Source organism: Cervus elaphus, chromosome 25 (genome assembly GCF_910594005.1).
Source record: "Cervus elaphus chromosome 25, mCerEla1.1, whole genome shotgun sequence".
In the NCBI taxonomy this organism is placed as follows: domain Eukaryota; kingdom Metazoa; phylum Chordata; class Mammalia; order Artiodactyla; family Cervidae; genus Cervus; species Cervus elaphus.
The window spans coordinates 7288550-7307358 of NC_057839.1; the positions used below are offsets into that span (position 1 = coordinate 7288550).

General features: G+C 42.4%; 1 protein-coding gene across 7 annotated transcripts in view; it reads right to left on the reverse strand.

Moving 5' to 3' along the window:
• The window catches only part of FBXW11 (F-box and WD repeat domain containing 11), a 213949-nt gene that overhangs the window by 88282 nt on the left and 106858 nt on the right, over nt 1-18809 (reverse strand). For 5 of the 7 annotated variants that reach the window (XM_043887720.1, XM_043887719.1, XM_043887715.1 and 2 more), the window contains 6 exons: nt 18121-18370; nt 15186-15304; nt 13400-13510; nt 12459-12537; nt 11208-11393; nt 2075-4594 (listed from right to left, as the gene is read on the reverse strand). In XM_043887720.1, the coding sequence (XP_043743655.1) occupies nt 11232-11393; nt 12459-12537; nt 13400-13510; nt 15186-15304; nt 18121-18370 (721 nt within the window). In that variant the 3' untranslated portion in view covers nt 2075-4594; nt 11208-11231. Of the gene's footprint in view, nt 1-2074; nt 4595-6534; nt 10643-11207; nt 11394-12458; nt 12538-13399; nt 13511-15185; nt 15305-18120; nt 18371-18809 lie in introns of those variants that run through there. The other 2 variants (XM_043887718.1, XM_043887716.1) reach the window with 2 other exon arrangements.

Consider the following 18809-nt stretch of genomic DNA (forward strand, 5'->3'; position numbering starts at 1 on the left):
ATTTTTCATTAACCAACCAAACTGTGTGCCAAAAAGCTTATCATTAATTTGTTCCTTTTCTCTGGAATCTTTTTCATTCTTCAAGAGTTGTTGCCATCTTGGATGCAATGCCTCAACAGGTCACTGCTAAAAATGCTTAAGATGGTGTTAATTCAGAGATAGCAAACTGGTGCTTGAGTGATTGACTTATGGGTCTCTTCATAATCTGGATTTTCAGTTCTTCTTAAAAATTTAGATGAGGCATCACTATGTCTGCATTCCTGCAACAGGTCATTCAGAGCTGGTGCACGTCATGTTCTCCAGGAATTGAGCTAACGAAACCTTTTATACATGAGGAAGTGGAGATCCAAAAGGGGTACTGCCACACAGCTAATTAGTAACAGGATGATCAGCCAGATGGCCCAACCTCCTTTTTCCTTATTAACTAGAAAACAAATAGGCTGAAATGGCAAAGCACCACTTAGCTTGACTGTATATCCAAGGAGTTCTGTAAAACCTGAGAATTTCCACGCATTCATAGCGTGAATTTCTTGCACTAACATCACCTATCAAGGATAAAAGAAGACTAGTGTTCACTGTCTTGCAGTGACTGAGCACCAACATGTGAGGACAGAAGACAGCTAGAGGGGTGAAGATCTGGTCTGACACCCGAGCCTCTGCCCACTCCGCAGCACAGTTTGGGTTCAACATCTGCTGTTCGTAACGACTAGTCCAAGTCACCAAGAACAGTTTATCCTGTTCAGTGTTTAGTACAGGCAGGGACATACAGACCTGTGATAAACAAGAGTCATTACAGGAAAAGTCAAGAAACCACATCAGCCTCAAGGAACTAAGTGACTTACAGAATATCATTATAACCAAATACTACGCAACCATCAGCAAGAATGAGGTAGAATTACACGTACTGACACAGGCTAATCCCAATACTAGATGAAACAGGTGAAGTATAGCAGGCTACCCCAACTATTTCAGGGCATGGGGACAGCAGGTATGAAGCAGGTAGGAAGGCATTTGCACATATACATACATACATCCTCCTATGCACAGATTACTATCTGTCAGGGGATATGCAAAAAACTGGTCAGTAAGGATTGGAGGACTGAGAATCAAGAGTGAAAGGGAAAACCACTGCATACACTATCTTTTTATGGCTTGTAAATTGGCTTTCTTTAACCACATGCATAGGCTTCCCTGGTGGCTCAGAGGTAAAGAATCCGCCTGCTAATGCAGGAGACGTGGGTTCAATCCCTTTGTTGGGAAGATTCCCTTGGAGAAGGAAATGGCAACCCACTCCAGTATTCTTGCCTGGGAAATCCCATGGACAGAGAAGCCTAGTGGGATACAGTCCACAAGGTCGCCTAAGAGTCAGACACGACTTAGCGACTAAACCACAACAATCATGTGTACTACCTATTCTTAAAAAAAATTTTACAAGAGAAATGAGCGGGAGCAAAGCTGTGTAGAATTACTCTAATTTCATCTCAAAAAAGTCCACATAAACAACTGAGCTGACTAAAGGCTGGTGCGAATCTAGTTATCAGGAAAACTCTGCAACTACTCAGGACTTCTGAATAGAATCCTGAAGATACTAACTATACTCCTTCTGCTTTAGTCCTCAGTAATGTGTCAATCTGTCGAAAGGAAAGACAATTTCATGTCCCTTAAAGGGCTGCAACTTAACTGTACATGCCCCCCAACCCCCTGGATTCAGAGGATCCACTCCCACTCTGAGCCCTTGAACACATTTAAGGGACCATTTTCACAGTAACTTTTGAAGCAATTAAGCACTTGTAGGAAGCAAATTAGCTGGGGAGGAGATTTGAACCAGCCTCCAGTTCCTGAGGTTAAAGTCAGCTTTCAGGAAAAGGTCCCTGGACAGGGACAGGCATTATCTCATACCAGTTCTCACAGGCCAAAAAAAAGTACTTTGCCTTCAACCTCTTGGTACAGAGCAGATGTTTCTTTCTCTTTTTTGTTTTTAATCTACAAACTTTAATTGTATGTCACTGAATTACTGACAGCATGTTAACAGGTTTTTTTTTTGGGGGGGGGGCAGGAATTTCTTAACAGAACATCACAGTATTGCAACACTTTATTAAAACAGTATTGGCTTTGAATTAGTAGCTGAAATAACAATTGCATGAAGCCAGATCAGGTGTACTGCATAACACTCATACTTGATTTATTGACATTACTTAGCAATTTATTGGACAAAGGTCAAACTTTTTGTTTTTTATTAAGCACATTCCACAGTACAAAGCTGTCATGAATAATATCTGTACAATTTAACAGTTTTAATAGCTGTTCAGACACAAATTTATTTCAAACAGATAATTGGCAAACATAATTAATTACAAGTTAGAATTAGACTATCCCAGTGCTTTAAAACATTAATATAGCAGTAATTTACAGTTGCTCAATTATGGTTAGCAAAATAAAGTCCAGAGTACGGCTGGGAATTACTACTATAATCCCAGAAAGTCAGAATTCCTTGGGTGCCAAAGTCCCCTGCTATAATTTAGTAGGCACAATTCAAAGGTTGTGTGCATATTCAAAGGCCATGATCTCCCAAGGAACAGGAACTTCTATATTAAACATGCAAAACAACAGAAAGTCCATCCGTTCAGAAGCACTGCGTCCTCCCCGCCCCCGCCCCGGGCTCTCCTGCCCAGTCTGCCGTTGAAGCTGTCAGATGAAGAGCGGTCAGTGAAGACAACTCGCATAACCACCCTCAGGCGCACACATCCACTGGATGAATGGAGATTTTTTTTTTTTTTACACTTTGAGACTTCTCAAAAACAGAACTTAACTTAATAACGTGTACGAGAGAAGGATGTTATTTTTTAAAAGGACAAAGGAAAACAAAAAAACCAACCAACCCAATAAGCAAGCACAGAGACACACGTTGATCCCCACACCGTTCTTAATGCAAAAGGACAAAGCAGAGCCCGGGCACCTTCCCCTCCGGGGAGAGTGTGCTCTCACGGGAAGAGGTTAAGTTAACAGGAGGTTCTCATTGGTCCTTGAAAATGTTAGCGACCTTCCTTGATCTTTGGAAACAGTGGCAAAGGGCAAATCAAAACCTAATACTGGACAAGGGAAAAGGAGGGCCGACCGAACACCAACATCCTTTCCACGCGGGTCAGCGTGGCGGTGCCATTCCCACATTCCCGGCTGCGGTGCGCCTGGGAGCCAGGGGAGCTTGGGGGGCCACGGCAGCAGGCACCAGGGACGACAGGGATGGGGTTTGTGAGCCTGAGGCTTCACACCACCTGGGAGGACCCTTCCCCTCAAGGCGGGCCCCTGAACCAGCCTGACCTGGAACCTGGGCTCCAACACACGAATGGGCCCTGCCACCAACCTGATCGGGGCAGGACGCACAAACGCCGGAGGCGGGACAGTCAGTAAGTGGGGCTGTCTCGCCCTTCCCTTCCCACGGTTAGTAACACACAGAGCGAGACCTGGGATGAGAAATCAGACGAGTGCCGTAGGAAGTAACCACAAATATGGAGTACTGACAAGGAAAAGAACAACAAAAACATTTACGGTACCTCTCTTACTGTATATACTGCACAACAAACAAAACATGTCGTGTTAAACTTCAGAAATTACATCTTCAGACAAGATTCCCATTAAAACACACACACACCCCCACACGCACAAGGACAGTGACAAAATAAAGACACCGTATGAATACTGCAGGAAGGGTCCTGGTCATCCACATCGACCTGGGAGCGGGTTCTGAGCCCAGCCCATGGCTAACTGCGAACGCACTGTGTGTTAGTGTCTCAGGCCCGGGGGCCCTGACTCGAGCAACCTTGAGGTTAAACTGTTATGTACATTATATCTACATGCGGACACAGTATTTTAAATTAGGAGGCAAGCACACATGTGAAGGTGTTACTCTACTGAATATCAGGAGATGGTGGCGGGTACAGAGAACAGTTAACAGAAGAAAAGGAGCTATATCACCTGTTGGGAGAGAATATAACCTGGCTTATAGTTCTTTAAATTAAAAGAAATTGGTACAGAAAGGAAGTATATTCCAAAAAAATATTACTCAATCAATCCAGAGAAATGTTTCCATTGTCCAACATGTTCCTAATACAAGTCAGAATTCATCATGACTTGGACGGTCAAAAGGAGAATGCTAACTTCTGAAAAGGAAAGCCCTGGACATTCTGGGTAGGTGTTTGGCACCCAAAATTTCACCGAAGAATGCTGTTTCTTAATATCAGACCAAAGTGCAAAGCAATATAAATTAGAGGCCAAGTCTTCTCTTGACGGTCGATTTACTTCTGCAAAACAGACTTTACGTTCCTCTCATATGAACAATTTACATTTGAAGCGTTAGATTTGTTTTCACTGGTAGGGGGAGGAAGTGGGCTTCTGTACTACTGAAAGTCGGTGAGGCTAAGGTATCCTTCTCAAAGCAGAGGCCGGAATCGGAGGTGAGAAATATCGGTACTTGAAGAGTTAGGCTGCTTTGCATCTACCCAGCATCTAGAACCAATTCCAGCTTCTTAACTCAGCTGTGAAGAACTCCCTTAGGCATTTGGTAGCCGCATAGCCAGTAGTTCAAGACTAGGAAACCCTGAAAAAAACAGAAACAAACAAACAAAACCAAGGGAGCATGGATGGATATTCTGGTTGGATGTGGAGATATGTATCACAGCCCATTCATCTCCACAATGACACGCGCACTGCTGTGCACACCTTAACACTGACAGTCAAATAATCAGCATCAGAACAGAAGCTGCAGACTGCTGCGAGCGTACTGCGTCCCAGGGACCACATTTACTTAAACCTCACGACAAACTTCTGAGGGAGCAACTCTTAGACTCACTTAACAAATGAGAGAATTGAGGCTCAGAAACATTATTTAGTTTAAAGCATTAGCCCTTAAATCCTGGGATAAACCATGATGGAAAAGAATATATAAAAAGAACATATTTATGTGCATAACTCAGTCACTTTGCTGCACAGCACAAATTAACACAACACTGCAAATAAACGAGACTTCACGGGGAAAAAGCAGTAGCTTAAGTGACAGAGGGGATTCAAAGAGACGACTGGCCCTATACCCTATCGTCTTTCACACTACTACTAAAAGTCACGCATGTAATATATGCTTAAAGTGACATTTTGTAATTAGCATCATCTTAAATTTATGCCACCTCTCTTATGACAGACCAAGAGCTTTTATCTGTCACTGTAAAACAAAAAATATGTAAAAGCTAGTAAATAAAGTATTCCTTCTTAAAAAAAAAAATTGGCTGTGTTGGGATCTCAGCTACAGCATGCAGGATCTAGTTCCCCAACCCGGGATTGAACCCAGGCCCCCTGCATTGGCAGTGTGGAGTCTTAACCACTGGATCACCAAGGAAGTAACTGAAGTATTCATTTTAAGTAGAATGCTAATAGTCAGGAATTACTTCTTTTTGAAATAAATCATTTATAAAAGGAAAACACAATGCAGAGGGGGAGACAACTGAATGTGCTATATTGTTTTTGACCATGAACGTGAGTGAGCTACCCAGGTGGCACTAGTGATAAAGAACCTGCTTGCCAATGCAGGAGATGTACGAGACATGGGTTCAATCCCTGAGCTGGGAGGATTCCCTGGAGGAGGAAATGGCAACCCACTCCAGTATTCTTGCCTGGAGAATCCCATGGACGGAGCAGCCTGGCAGGCTACAGTCCAAGGGGTCGCAAAGAGTTGGACACGACTGAAGCCAACTTAGCATGCGTGACCTTGAGTGAGGAACATGTTTTAATCAAAATCTCTACATTCACCCATGTATATAAACACACACACACACTCCTAGGCAGAACATTCATGAAACAATACTTATCATTACTATGAACAATGCAGGTTGACACTTTATATTCCTACATTTCACCCAAAGTCAAAATCCACTGAAATGATTTCACAACCACTAATAAGTTACAATCCTTTCCAAACACTGCATTAAACCATTGGCCTGGAAGATCTAAGTCACCTTTAGGTCTAAAACTCTATGGCGTAAAAAAGACAGAAAGAAAGAGAAAGGGGTAGGGGGTTGTTTTTTAAAGTTTTTGACTTGTTTTTAAAGCTTATATACTATTTAGAGGCAATTTTCCTAAAAGGTTGGTAATTTTCACTAAGACCAAGAATCCTAACAAGTTTCTCAATGAATTCAAGACAGATTCAACTTCATCTGCCACTATTTTCCCATGAAGGATATGAAGAGTACTTGAATTATTTAAAAAATATTAACACTCAGAGATTAGAAGTCAGTACTCTCAAATGCTACTAGTGGGAATTTCAACAGATGTAACTCTTCTGCAGGGTAACTCTAAGTATCAAAAGTCTTAAATATCATACCTTTCAACCTAGACACTGCAGACATTTCTAAAATTCTATCCAAAGGTAATAAAGGGTTGGGCACAGACTAAGCTGAAAGAATCATGGCAATGTGTTTTATAATAGCTAAAAGCTGGGAGGAAAATATAAATATAACAATAGGGCCATATCCAAACAATCGTATTTTGCCATTAGGAACAATAATTTAGATAAACACTGACCTTGCTAACAGGCAATAATTTCACAATAAGGGGGCGGGGAGGGGGGAGAAGCACAGTTATCAACCACAATTTTTAAAAGCCTGAAAGGCTACATACAAAGGAGTTAATAATAGCAAACCAAAGAATTTATTCTCTTCTTTTGGCTTACCGACTTTTACTAATTTTCAAATAATGATCTCATATTGTCTTCTAATAAAAAAGAGAGCTACTGCATACATATAGCTCTTAGAAGTCAGTAATTTTTTAAAAAATGACTCAGCAAATAAATCTACTGCTTAATTTACTGACAGAGAAATACTCTTACCTTAAATTTTAGGGGTAAATATCTTACTGCAAGGTTAAATCATCATTATGGTAGTGCTTCTTATTATGCATAAATCATACAGTATCACATGGTAATAATTTTTTCTTGTTACAATAAATGAAAAGAACTTGGAAAAGAGCAATAAAATTTATAAAGTTGACTGCCAAAGTTGTCAAAAGTAGTTCACTTTGAAGAGACAAACACATTTGAGGTTTCAATGCTTGTGCTGCTTAAAAAGCAGATAAGATTTTTCCACTGATTTGTAACTGTGGATCACAACAACGCAGTTGTTCTTAGGCTCCCAAAAAGGGGGTGAGAGCAGGGACTGGAAGAAGTAACACCAGTTTTCTTTCCACCAGAGCCAATGAGAGAGATAGCCCTGGTGATCATTATTTCATCTCTCAATCAAAGGAACCATGTTTCAGGGCAGTTTCACAGAGTCTATAAAAGTTGTCCAATTTGTGAAAGTTTACTATTGTTCTATAATTCATCTATCCAATACACCAGAGGGGGTTGAAAACACACTATAGACGTCTTAGGTTTTATCATGTGCTTCTCTAGTAGAGTGGCACATTTCAAAACTACCAAAGAGATACATTTAAGTTGCTGTATGATACACCTACTCCTCTGATCCCATCCATTTCAGGTCGGTCACAGTTGGAGTTGTCCATGTTCTGTTTTACGCGTATCTCCAATATAGGAAAAATAAAAGCAGAGGCATTGGGATACAACAAAAGCAATGCAGAGAGAGAAATGGATAGCTTAGAATGGAAGTTCAAAATGGAATCAACTTAACAAAAGATGTGAAACACTTCGACACTAAAAACCGCCAAGACACTGCTTAAGAGAAACCGAAGAAGATTTAAATCATCAAGAGATAAACCGGGTTTACGGATTAGAAGACTCAACATTTTTTAAAGATGGAAGTTCTCCCCAAATGATCTTTAGACTCAACGCGGTTCTGATCATAATCCCATAATCTTCATAGAATTTGACTATTTCATTCAAAAATGAGTATGAAAACCAAAAGGACCTAAAAGAATCAAAACAATGTTTTTAAAGTTGACTTATTATACAGTGTGGTATTGGCAAAAGGATAGCCATAGATCATAGAACAGAATAGAGGCCAGAAAAACAACTACAAACAAGTGGGGAATTGATTTTTTGACAGAGTACTAAAGCAATTCAATGGGAAGAGGATAGTCTCTTAATCCAATAGAGTTGGGATGGCTGTAAACAAAACAAGAACAATGATATTCTTACCTCACACTATATACAAAAATTAACTCTAAATAGATCAAAGACCTAAATGTAAAGGCTAAGCTCTTACAATGATGCTGGTCCAAACACGGAAGTCACTAGCTACATGTATAGCTGTTTTAAGTTTAAAATGAAGTATAATTAAATATAATTAAAACTCCAATTCAATTTAAATGTAATTAAAAACTCAGTTCCTAAATCAAACTGGACACATTTCACAAGCTTAATAGCTACATATGGCTCATGACTACCAAAGTGGACGGTGCAACTGTAGAAAACCGAAATGGATCTAGTGAAAGAAAGGTCAGTGTTTGCTAAGGCTACAGTGGGATCACGTTCTGACTGGAGGACACAAGGGAACTTCTGGGGGTGGTAGAAATGTTCTTATCTGGATTGTGGAGGAAGCTGCAGGGGTGTGTAAATTTGTCACACAGTATACTTTAAGTGGGTACAATCTGTTTTATAAAAACCACACCTCAATAAAATTGATTCAAAAACAAAAATGGAGCTTAGCAAAGGGAAAGGGAAAGGGCAGAGGGAGATGTGTACATCTAGGTACCCGTGTATATGAAGAATATATCTAGTACTTTGACTATGCTACTTTGGACAATTTATTCCAGTGTCTTCTGAGTTATTTCCTTTGTGTTTGCGGAAGGTCCCTGTATGAATACACTGCAGTTTCTTAGGCACACTTACTTATTTATGGTCAGATTCTGGTTGGCTGAGGAGAGAGAGCACAGAGATGTCATGCTGGCCCCAGGAGTCACTTGCGCTTGTGCTCACCGTGCGCCCTGTTAGACCCTGGGGCTCCAGAACAGAAGGAGCGCCACAGTCTTGTAAGAGACAGGCCTGCACACCATTTCAACACCAAAGAATAAACCAGGTCAGATCAGGCAAAGGGAGAAGGGGGGCGCTGGTCTCTACAAAGCCCTGACAACGCGAGCAAGGGGAGCAAGGGGCCAGAGGTCTGAGGAATAAAGAGGGAAATGAACAGAATTCAATCTGGTTGGAGCACTGGGTTTTGGGGAGGGAAGAATGAGAGGCTGGGGTGGAGGAGGGTACAGAGGACAGATGGTGAGGGCTAGAGGGTCAAAGTCCTGGTAGCTCGTCCTGGCTCAGCCTTGTTCCTGGAGACAACAGTGAGCTAGTGAAGGGCAGGGGCAGGGCCAAGACAACCACAGTTGGTAGCAGGATCAAGGGTGGGCTGAAGAGGGAGAAGAAAAGCCCAGGAAGGAAGGAGGAAACCAGTTTTCATTTGGGTCCATTCCTCCTTCCTCATGTATTTCTTTGACTTTGGGGGAAGGAAGGCTGAGGCAGGGATGAGCAAGCATTCAAGAGATCCTTGCCTTCTTCCTCTGTAATTTCCTATAATTTAATAAACGTAAAAAGTGTGGCATGTGAATTTCTCAACTGACTTGTAAAGAATCTACCCAGACAGAAAGCAGCGAGGGAGGCGGCCATCATCACAAGAGACAGCATGAACACACTTGAGACCAGGAACAGCAATGATGTATGGGACTGAAGGGTCACTACTGCAGCTCAGCTCCTAGAAACAAGGAGGCGCGGCCAACCCGTGGTGGCGCTGAGTCCTCCTGGGCCCACACGGGGTCCCGTTATCCTTCCCACTGACCGGCAGTACTCCAGCCAGGCACCGCTGCTCAAACTGAGCTGGCATGAAAAAAAACACTGGCCATTCCTGATGCAGACCCTCGGCCTATCACTAATAGATGGAACGGGGCAAGACCAGAGGTCAGCACACTTTTCTTAAAGGGTCAGAGTGTGTACAGATTTTAGACGCTGTCAGCCACATGGTCTCTGCTGCAACTACTACTCAACTCTGCCGCTGAAGCACAAAAAACTCCATAGACAACAGCAGTGGCTCGGGTGGGAGAGCGTATAGCGGACAGAAGGTAAGAGCTAGATGCACAGACACAGACATGACTGTTTCCAATAAAACTATTTATGGGCACTGGAATTTGAATTTTATATAATTTTCACATGTCTTAAAATAATACTGTTTCAAAACACTACTCTTAAACTGCTGTGGTAAGGATAGAGAAGATTGGGCAGAGGGTCAAATCTGGCCTGCTGTAGTTTGTTGACCCTTGAATAAGTTAAACTTCCTGGAGCAGAAATAAGGAGCATTTGAAAAGATGTCAACTTAGTGATCTATAAACCAGTGATTCCGTATCTTTTCACCAACAAATGTCACAATTCTACACAGGGACTTTCTTTACATTTCTAATATTCAATTAATAGGAAAATATACAATGATGAAAAGCTACTAAGCACTAAGTAATGTACATAAATATGAATTTTATTAACAGTCTTTACATATGTGGTAGTACAATATGCACAACAGTATTTCTTCAATCTACAAAGTTTAGTGTGCACAGAATGCACAGGCCTCCTTGTAGAATTCTCAGCTGGGATTACTGCACCAGATGAACATGATCATCAGTTCCAAGAACACACCCAAGGAAGGCCTCTCATCCTCTATTAACGGATAACCTTGGTAATCAAAACATGCCATCATCCATGGTTAGAATGGCTCTAAGACTGCTGGTAACCAGGGCAAAGAACTCCCCAGGGTACCTGCTGAGTCTCACGGATAAAAAGTGAGTTTTAGGGGCTCCCTCAACAAACACCCTTCTTTCACTCCTCCTTCAGGGAATGGCGGTGGTGGGTGGACTGTAATAGGGGGAAGGAGAGGTAGTTTTTAAGAGTCTGATTGATGGTGATTTTTTTTTTAAACATAGAACTGAAAGACAGGAAAGAAAAGAGAAAAAGAAGATCCTTATATTGCAAAACAGACTGGGGGATTTTTACTGGTATTAAATTGGTATGACCTGGGAAAACAGTTTTAAAAACAGGAACCATAGTTTCTGGCACGAAAACCCACAATAATGGGGATTCTGATTCAGACCTTATTTTGATGTGACCATAAAGATCTAGCCTTATACTAGAACTCTGCAAAACTGATGCCTCTAAAAAAGACTAATCACCTTGGTTCCTATTACTTCCTCAAAGGGAAGGTGGACTCAATTAGCCAAGATAAAAGTGGGGAAGTACTCACCTGAAATGGGTAAAGTGCAGACTGTTATCTGGAGATGTAAGTGTATGTTCTGGAGGGAGAACGGGTCTCATTCTGGGCACTGGGAGGCACATTTAAGAAATCCCAAATCAAAATCGTGTCATCGTGCGAGCTGCTGATGATCTGAAATTCATCAAACTGTAGCCGAAACACACGTCCAGAATGTTCCTGGGAAACATATCAGCTTGATGAATAAAACGAGGCCTTGACAATCCCTCCCATCTCATTACCAGGGAGCTGGCACAAGCTAAAAATACAGCTCCTTATCCAGGTTTCCTATGTAAGTCTCCAGAGCTTACTGAGCTTTGTCCTTCACCCTAGGAACACATATTCTGCTTCTACTTCAAGGGTTTTCTTTAACTTTGTATTCTAGATTCTGGCCCATTAATATGTCAAAGAAGAAAAACTGCGTGATTGTCTCACAAAGAGTCTTAAAAAGGTAAGCAACAATATTTAATACCTATTCTTGATACACTGTAAAAGCTACGCCCAGAAGGATAGTATTTTTAACATGACCAAGCATACCTATCTCAAACCACAGCCAACATCGAAATTAATGGTGAAATATCAGAAGTATTCCTATTAATATCAAGAAAGAAACAAGAATGGCCCTGACTAATGTTCTGCATGTTCTAGTCAATCCAAGAAGGGAAGAAATAGAAGGTAAAACTATTAAAAATAAGAAAAAATCAATCCATATTTTCAGACAACTGTCTCCTCAAAAATACAACAAAAGCAAACAGATTATTAGAAATAATGTGCTTGGTGAAGTAAGCTTGCTAATGAGCTTGCTAAAATAAAATTAACATATAAAAACAAGTATTCCTGTATGCCAGCAATAATGCCTAGAAAACAAATTGAGGGGAAAGTTCACCATAACATACAAAACGTGCTGTGCTGTAAAACACAACCCAGCCACAGACACTCATATTAGGAAATCTCCCAAACCTGCAGACAGGAAATACTTCACGCTCCAGGAGGAAACCAGTCCATCTACAAATGAGGAGGCCTGCTTTCATATTTTAAGCTGTGTTAACACTCCCGAGGAAAGAGTTCACAGTAACATGAATGTAAAATAGTTTCTGGTTTTGACCAAACTAATGGAAGAGTCCATTTCTCAGAAGGAACGCTGTGAGATGCAGAAGCTTTCCCGTGAAGGGCTCAGGGAGGTCTATCTGCAGGTGGCCAACTGCCAACACAGGGAAGCACTCCCCACTTCAACAGATCACGTACCACCAATGTGCGCAGACACAACGTGCTTGCTGGGGCTCGGGGGTCGAGAGCAGCTTGCAAGTCCCAAACTTTGATTTTCCTAGAAAGGAGGATGAGATCACAATGAGTGGGAAAGTTAACGTTTTACACACTGTCAGGCATTTCCTTGACAGAATGGAGAGCATCTGAACTGCCTACTTTAAAAGCTAGTGGGGAACCTACTGATGTTTTGACAAGGTATTTAAACCAATTACACTTGATTTGGAAGAAATAAGGACCTATACATTCTCAGAATTGCTGAAATGGTGAAGAAATATTATTTGAGGGGACACAAGAAAACAACTTCATGTTATCTAAATTCAATTCCTGACTTGATAATCTGTGTCACCAAATTCATTCATCAGGGGGCTCTCTAGGGCTGAGTAGGTGCCGCTGACAGAAACTCAGGCCCTCGGTGAAATTCCAAGGATACCTTTCTTCAAACTAAGCAAACGCTGAAAGTTAATAATAGGAGTATGAACAGACCAACTAACTCAGTGAAGTATATATAAGGTCATCTTGAAAGGTTTATGGTTGTCATTTGCTCATTTTAAAAGTCATGAGGCTTTTTAAAGAGGATGTGTTCAATCTACCAAAAGAGGAAAAGAAATTTATCATTGAACTCACCATACACACACAAAAAAGCCTGGTTTAACTGAGGGCTGGGACAAAGAGCTGAATTCCTGCACAGCCTAAGCTACTCCCTTCAGTTTATGATAATGGTTAAAAGCATAAGTGTAGTTCACCCTTCTGGGCCTGAGTGTTGCCACACATCAAGGGTGTCACACCCGCCATCCACCATTACGTAGGAAATACTAACACCCAGCACGCGGCCCAGTAATACGTGGCTGCTTCATAAGCAGTAGTCCCTGTTCCTCTTCATATAGTTATGGCTGTGCCATCTGAAAATCTGAAACACATACCCATCATAGGCCCCACTGACAATCCTCTTGTTATCAAACCGGATGCATCGGACCAATTCTTCATGTCCCTCGAGGACTCTTAAACAGGCGCCACATTCAATATCCCACAGCCTTCAGTGAAAAACAGAGCTCCGTGAGTCAGCTTCCTACACATGACCACACTATCCACGCCATCTTCACTATCTTGGGATCCCTTATTTCTGCTTCACTCCTAGTCCACATTACACACATTCAAACATACATGTGTGTATCTTATTCGCATATTTTTTAAGAATTTGGGAAGAAGGCTTACTTTTCAATGTACTTCATTTTATATAGTTTGAAACTTTTAAAAATCATGTTGTTATTATTTAAGTAAGACCAACAAACAAGAAATTTCAATTATATTTAGTTCCTAGGCATTCTAGTAAAGTCTGAATTGATGAAACCAAGCAGTCAAACGATCTGGGAAGGACTTTTCTGGGGGAGATGGGGACTGTAGGCTGTAAAGAGGAAAAAGCATATGGGTGTAGGGGAGACGAGGGGGACGGCCCAGGAGGTGAGGCTTCCAAACCCGGCTCCTGGAGCCTGGGGGCCATGAGGCCCACTGTGACCAGGCTCAGTGGGTCAGCCGGCGGTCTCCCCTCCTGATTAGCTCAGGGACAGCCCCTTCCTACGACAGGTACAGACTGCATCCGCGGGCGACCAGGGCACAGTGGGTACCTCTCAGTAGGTACATGCACTGTCTTAGAAATAAGAACCCACTGACTACATACAGCCCTTTTCTCTGTATACCATTTATGTAACAATTCTGCAAATAGAGTTTTTTTTTATATTATCATGGATATATGCACATGATTTGCAAAGAAGAAATCACAGTAAACTACTGTGCACAAACAAAGCTGGCCAATCTGTACTGATGCTTCCTCAGCCTCCAGCAGCAGAGCCCAGGAGCCCTTCTCACACATCCAGTGCCTACTCTATCCTAAGCAACGGCTCTCAGCAGTCAGCGAGGGCAGCTTCCTAATCCACCATGAAGACAGCCACTCAGCACGCCCCTGTGACTCCAGAGGTTCCCTTCCATATACCAGGCAGCAATGCACATTATTATTTTGCAAAAGCTAAGAGATTCCAATGAGGAAGTTAAGGATTGCTTATTGTTGAAATATTACATAATGCAAAGCACAGAGAATGCGACAGAACCAAGATTAAAATTCTCAACGGACTTTTATGATATCTTCACACTTAAAACGGTAAAGAAAACTCTTGGCAGTTATAGCTATATTGTGTCTGCTTTCATTCTATTTTTAAAAAAATAATCTTGAACCGAATCCTTATTTTGCTCAAACAGCCAATTTGTTTATAAAAGTTACTAGCAGATGTTGGGATGGTGGAAAAAAGACCTGGGAAAATTAAGTAGATCTTTGAGGAAAGTTTTTCATACAACAAAAAGTATTTAAGGATAGGCATATTTATTAGAAAGCAGGAACAAGGAGCGCTGGGGGCTCACAGGTGAGGGAAGCAGAGCATCAGACGGGAGGGTCCTCTGTTCTGAGGCATCTGGTAGTAAGGGATTCTGGGTGGAGGTGAGGCTGTAAGACCCTGTGCACCGGGGGAATCTTGCAGCAGCACCCAGGACATACACAATTCACCCACTCTAGCATGCAGAGCCAGACATGCACAGAAGTACCTGAAGCTCGCTTATCTGAGGCAGCCCCCAAAGCAAATCTTCAGAGCAAGAGGACTGAGAGCGAAGTCAACACGATGGCGATAACGACCACCACGTCGCACACCCGCGTCTACCCACCTTATGGTGTTGTCTGACGACCCGCTAACAACCAGCCGATCCCTGTACTGGAGGCAGGCGATGCCTCGCTTGTGCCCATTCAGAGTGCGAACGAATTCACAGGTGCTCGTGCTCCAGACCTGCGAGACAGGCAACAGTGCTTTTAAGGGTGAGTGCACAAGATACCTTAAAACAAAGTCAGACCTTCTAAGAACGACCAAAACACTTGATTAGGAAATATGCTGGGGAGGTTGGGAAACAGATTGGACAGCATAACATTTTCTTAGCTGCGGAGTGTTAAAACTGGAATGAGGGAGCTGTGAAGTCTCCAAACCTTGAGATCTTTACAAAGAGAACTTCTCCTGGAGGGTTCCAACATTCACTTGCCTAGAGCGAAGGGTTTGGGCCAGATTTCACGTTTTTACGCCAGCTGACACGTCAAACCCAATGTAACTGATGTGAAAAGGCTTCACCTCTCACATCCTCCTCTTTCCCAGCACAGTTTCTCACACAGCTCCATTTGTTTTGACACACCACCCCTAATATTATGTATGAGGGATAAATAATCCCCCCTTTGTGAAGCTGTCTGCAAGACTCAGATGTCCACAAACACACTTCATACAGGCCAAATGAGACACAAAGCAACCCGTGTGCCCTGAATTATTTTATTAGCTGCATTTGTAGTTGAATGGGATGAGTAGATATCCAGAGGCAAAAGGGTGAAGTTGTATCCCCACGTCACACTGTATGAAAAATTTACTTCAACATGGACCAATGACCTAAATGAAGGAACTGGAACTATAACCCTCAGAAGAAAACATAAAAGTAAACCTCTGTGACCTTGTATTAGGCAACTTCTTCTCAGATATGACAGTAAAAGTACAAGTAACAACAACAAAAAACTGGTAAACCGAACTTCATCAAAGTTAAAATTATTTGTGTTTCAAAGGACACTATCAAGAAAGTGAAAACATGGGCTTCCCCGTTTTCACTTTCTTCCAGCGGTTAAGAATCCACCATGCAATGCAAGGGACACCGCCCTGATCCTGGGTTGAGGCAGATCCCACATGCCACGGAGCAACAGAGCCCGTGGGCCAGAGCCTGCGCTCTGCAACAAGAGAAGCACCACAGTAAGAAGCCCGTGAAGCGCAACAAAAAGTAGCCCCTGCTCATCGCAACTGGAGAAACTCCACACGCAGCAGCAAAGACCGCCCCACAGCCAGAAAATAAAATAAATTTAAACATTTTAAACCTTATCTGATAGGGACTTGTAACCAGAATATATAAAGAACTTCTGCAACTGAATAATAAAAAGACAAATAATCTAAGCTTTGAAATGAGCAAAAGATTTAAGTAGATGTTTCTTCAAAGACCTTATAAAAATGCTAAGTACATGAACAGATGCTCAACATCATCAGTCATTAGGAAAATGGAAAGCAAAACTGCAGATAGAATACTACTAAACACCTTCTAGGATGGCTATAATAAAAAAGACAGACACACACACAAGTGTTAGTGAGAATATGGAGAAATATCTGGGCTGATATTATTCAACATCTGTTTTCTAATAGGACCCAAACCCTCTTGGCTTGCAGACACTGGTCCTGCACAAATTGGTGTGATTGAGTGATGAGTGAGTTGCCACAAATCCTAGTTTTTCAGCTTCCAGGCTATCCAATCTGAAGTTTGATGCAATCTAGTCTTGATGTGTGGAGCTAGATAGTAGAATGCTGGCCAGTATAGGTCATAAAAGGAAGGTTTCTGATGAAGTCATTTTGGAAAACAGTTTGACAGCTCCTCAAAATGTTCAACACAGAGTTACCATCCCAAGACAATTAAAAATATATGTACTTGCAAAAAATCTGTACACAAATATTTATGGCAGCATTATTTATAATACATAGAATGCATAAACAATCAAAATGTTCATGAACCAATGAATGAATAAACAAAATGTGGAACATCCACACACAGAATTTCATTTAGTCATCACAAGGAGTGAAGTATTGATGCATGCTACAAAGTACATGGATGAACCTTGAAAATACTACACTCAGTGAAAGAGGCCAGACACAAAAAGCCACACGTAATACATGATTACATTTACCTTAAACATCTAAAATAGGCAGATTTATAGACAGAAAGTACACTGCCAGGGATCAGAGGAAGAGAATAGGGGTTGACTGCTAATAGGCATGAGGTTTTTATGGAGGGTGATGAAAATGTTCTGAAACTAGCGAGAGTCAAACACCATTATGAATATGCTAAATCACTGAATGGTATGCTTGAAAATGGTAAATCTTACGGTATGTGAATTATATCTCAATAAGGCTGCTATAAGAATGAAAGGAAAGCTAAATGTTTTAAAAGTTCACAAGGATACAGGAATCAGCAGTGCATTTACCATGTCTGATGGCTCACCGGGACTACGACTGCGTATCACACGTCTGCCTCATACCACATACTGAAATCCTTGGAGGCAGGGACGTGTCTTGCCCAACACTGCATCTTCAGCATAGAGCCCAGGGTCGATGGCATGTCAGGCTCTCAAGGTTAGGTGAATAAATCAAATTTCAGCTCTGCCGCTGACTAGCTGTGTGGTGGTCTCCAGCCCAGCCCATCTATAAAACGGGGCTCAGCAAGAGTGCTAGGAGGGTGGTGTGGGCAGTGTCGGGAAGCACCTGGTACGTGACACATGCCCGCAGGGCGCTCTTCCCACGGAAGGTCACCAACAGCAACACTCTCCCTTCCTGAGACAGAGGGCTGCCCGGACCCTCTCCTCAGACCCTGCCTGTGACTCCAGAAACAAAGGATGAACACACCCTGACGTCTCACGGGCACAAGTGGGGGAGAATCAAGATCCTGCCAGATGTGAAGTTGGTGTAAGCCACCTCGGCTTTCTCTGTGTGCTAGAAGGGGTGGGAATAAACAGAGTTCTGACTGTGGACACACTCACTTTGATGGTCCTGTCACCAGAGGCAGACACTATGTACTTATCGTCAAAGTCCACCACGTTGACAGCGGCCCGGTGGCCGACGAGGACGCGGCGCAGAGTGATGTCGGTGGCAGAGGCCATGTCCCACACGGCGATGGAGCGGTCCTTGGAGCAGGTCACCATCAGCCCGTTGCTGAAGCGCAGGTGGAGCACAGCCTCGTTGTGGTGGATCAGCGTGTTCAGAACTTCACCTGTGTTCACATCCCAGACTCTAGGGAACAGAGGAGCACAAAGCTTAATCACGGAGACGACCAGGAAAAGATGCCAGGGTCTGTGCTCTGCGGCCAGTGTCAGTGTTAATATTAACAGCAGGCTGGGAAGTGTGGACTTCACATGTACCTGGTGACTGGGACCTGACACCATGCTTAAAAGGAGCCCCCAGAAGCAATTTTCCTATCTGTGAAGAAACGGTCAGGTGGTTTCAAAAAGGTCAATTCTGCCCAGGTATTTAGGGATGGTTTTTGCAGGCTTGTGCTGGTGACAAAAAATGATTCAAGGAAGTGGGCTTTGCAATGAGCCCAAGATGACCGAGAAGATGGCTTGGTGGCTGGGTTCCAAGCATGAGGTTCTTTATGACCTTTGGCAAGCTTCTAAGGCTATTATTTATCCACTGCAAACTGGAGACTCTAAGTCATGGTGTCTCTTCAGTC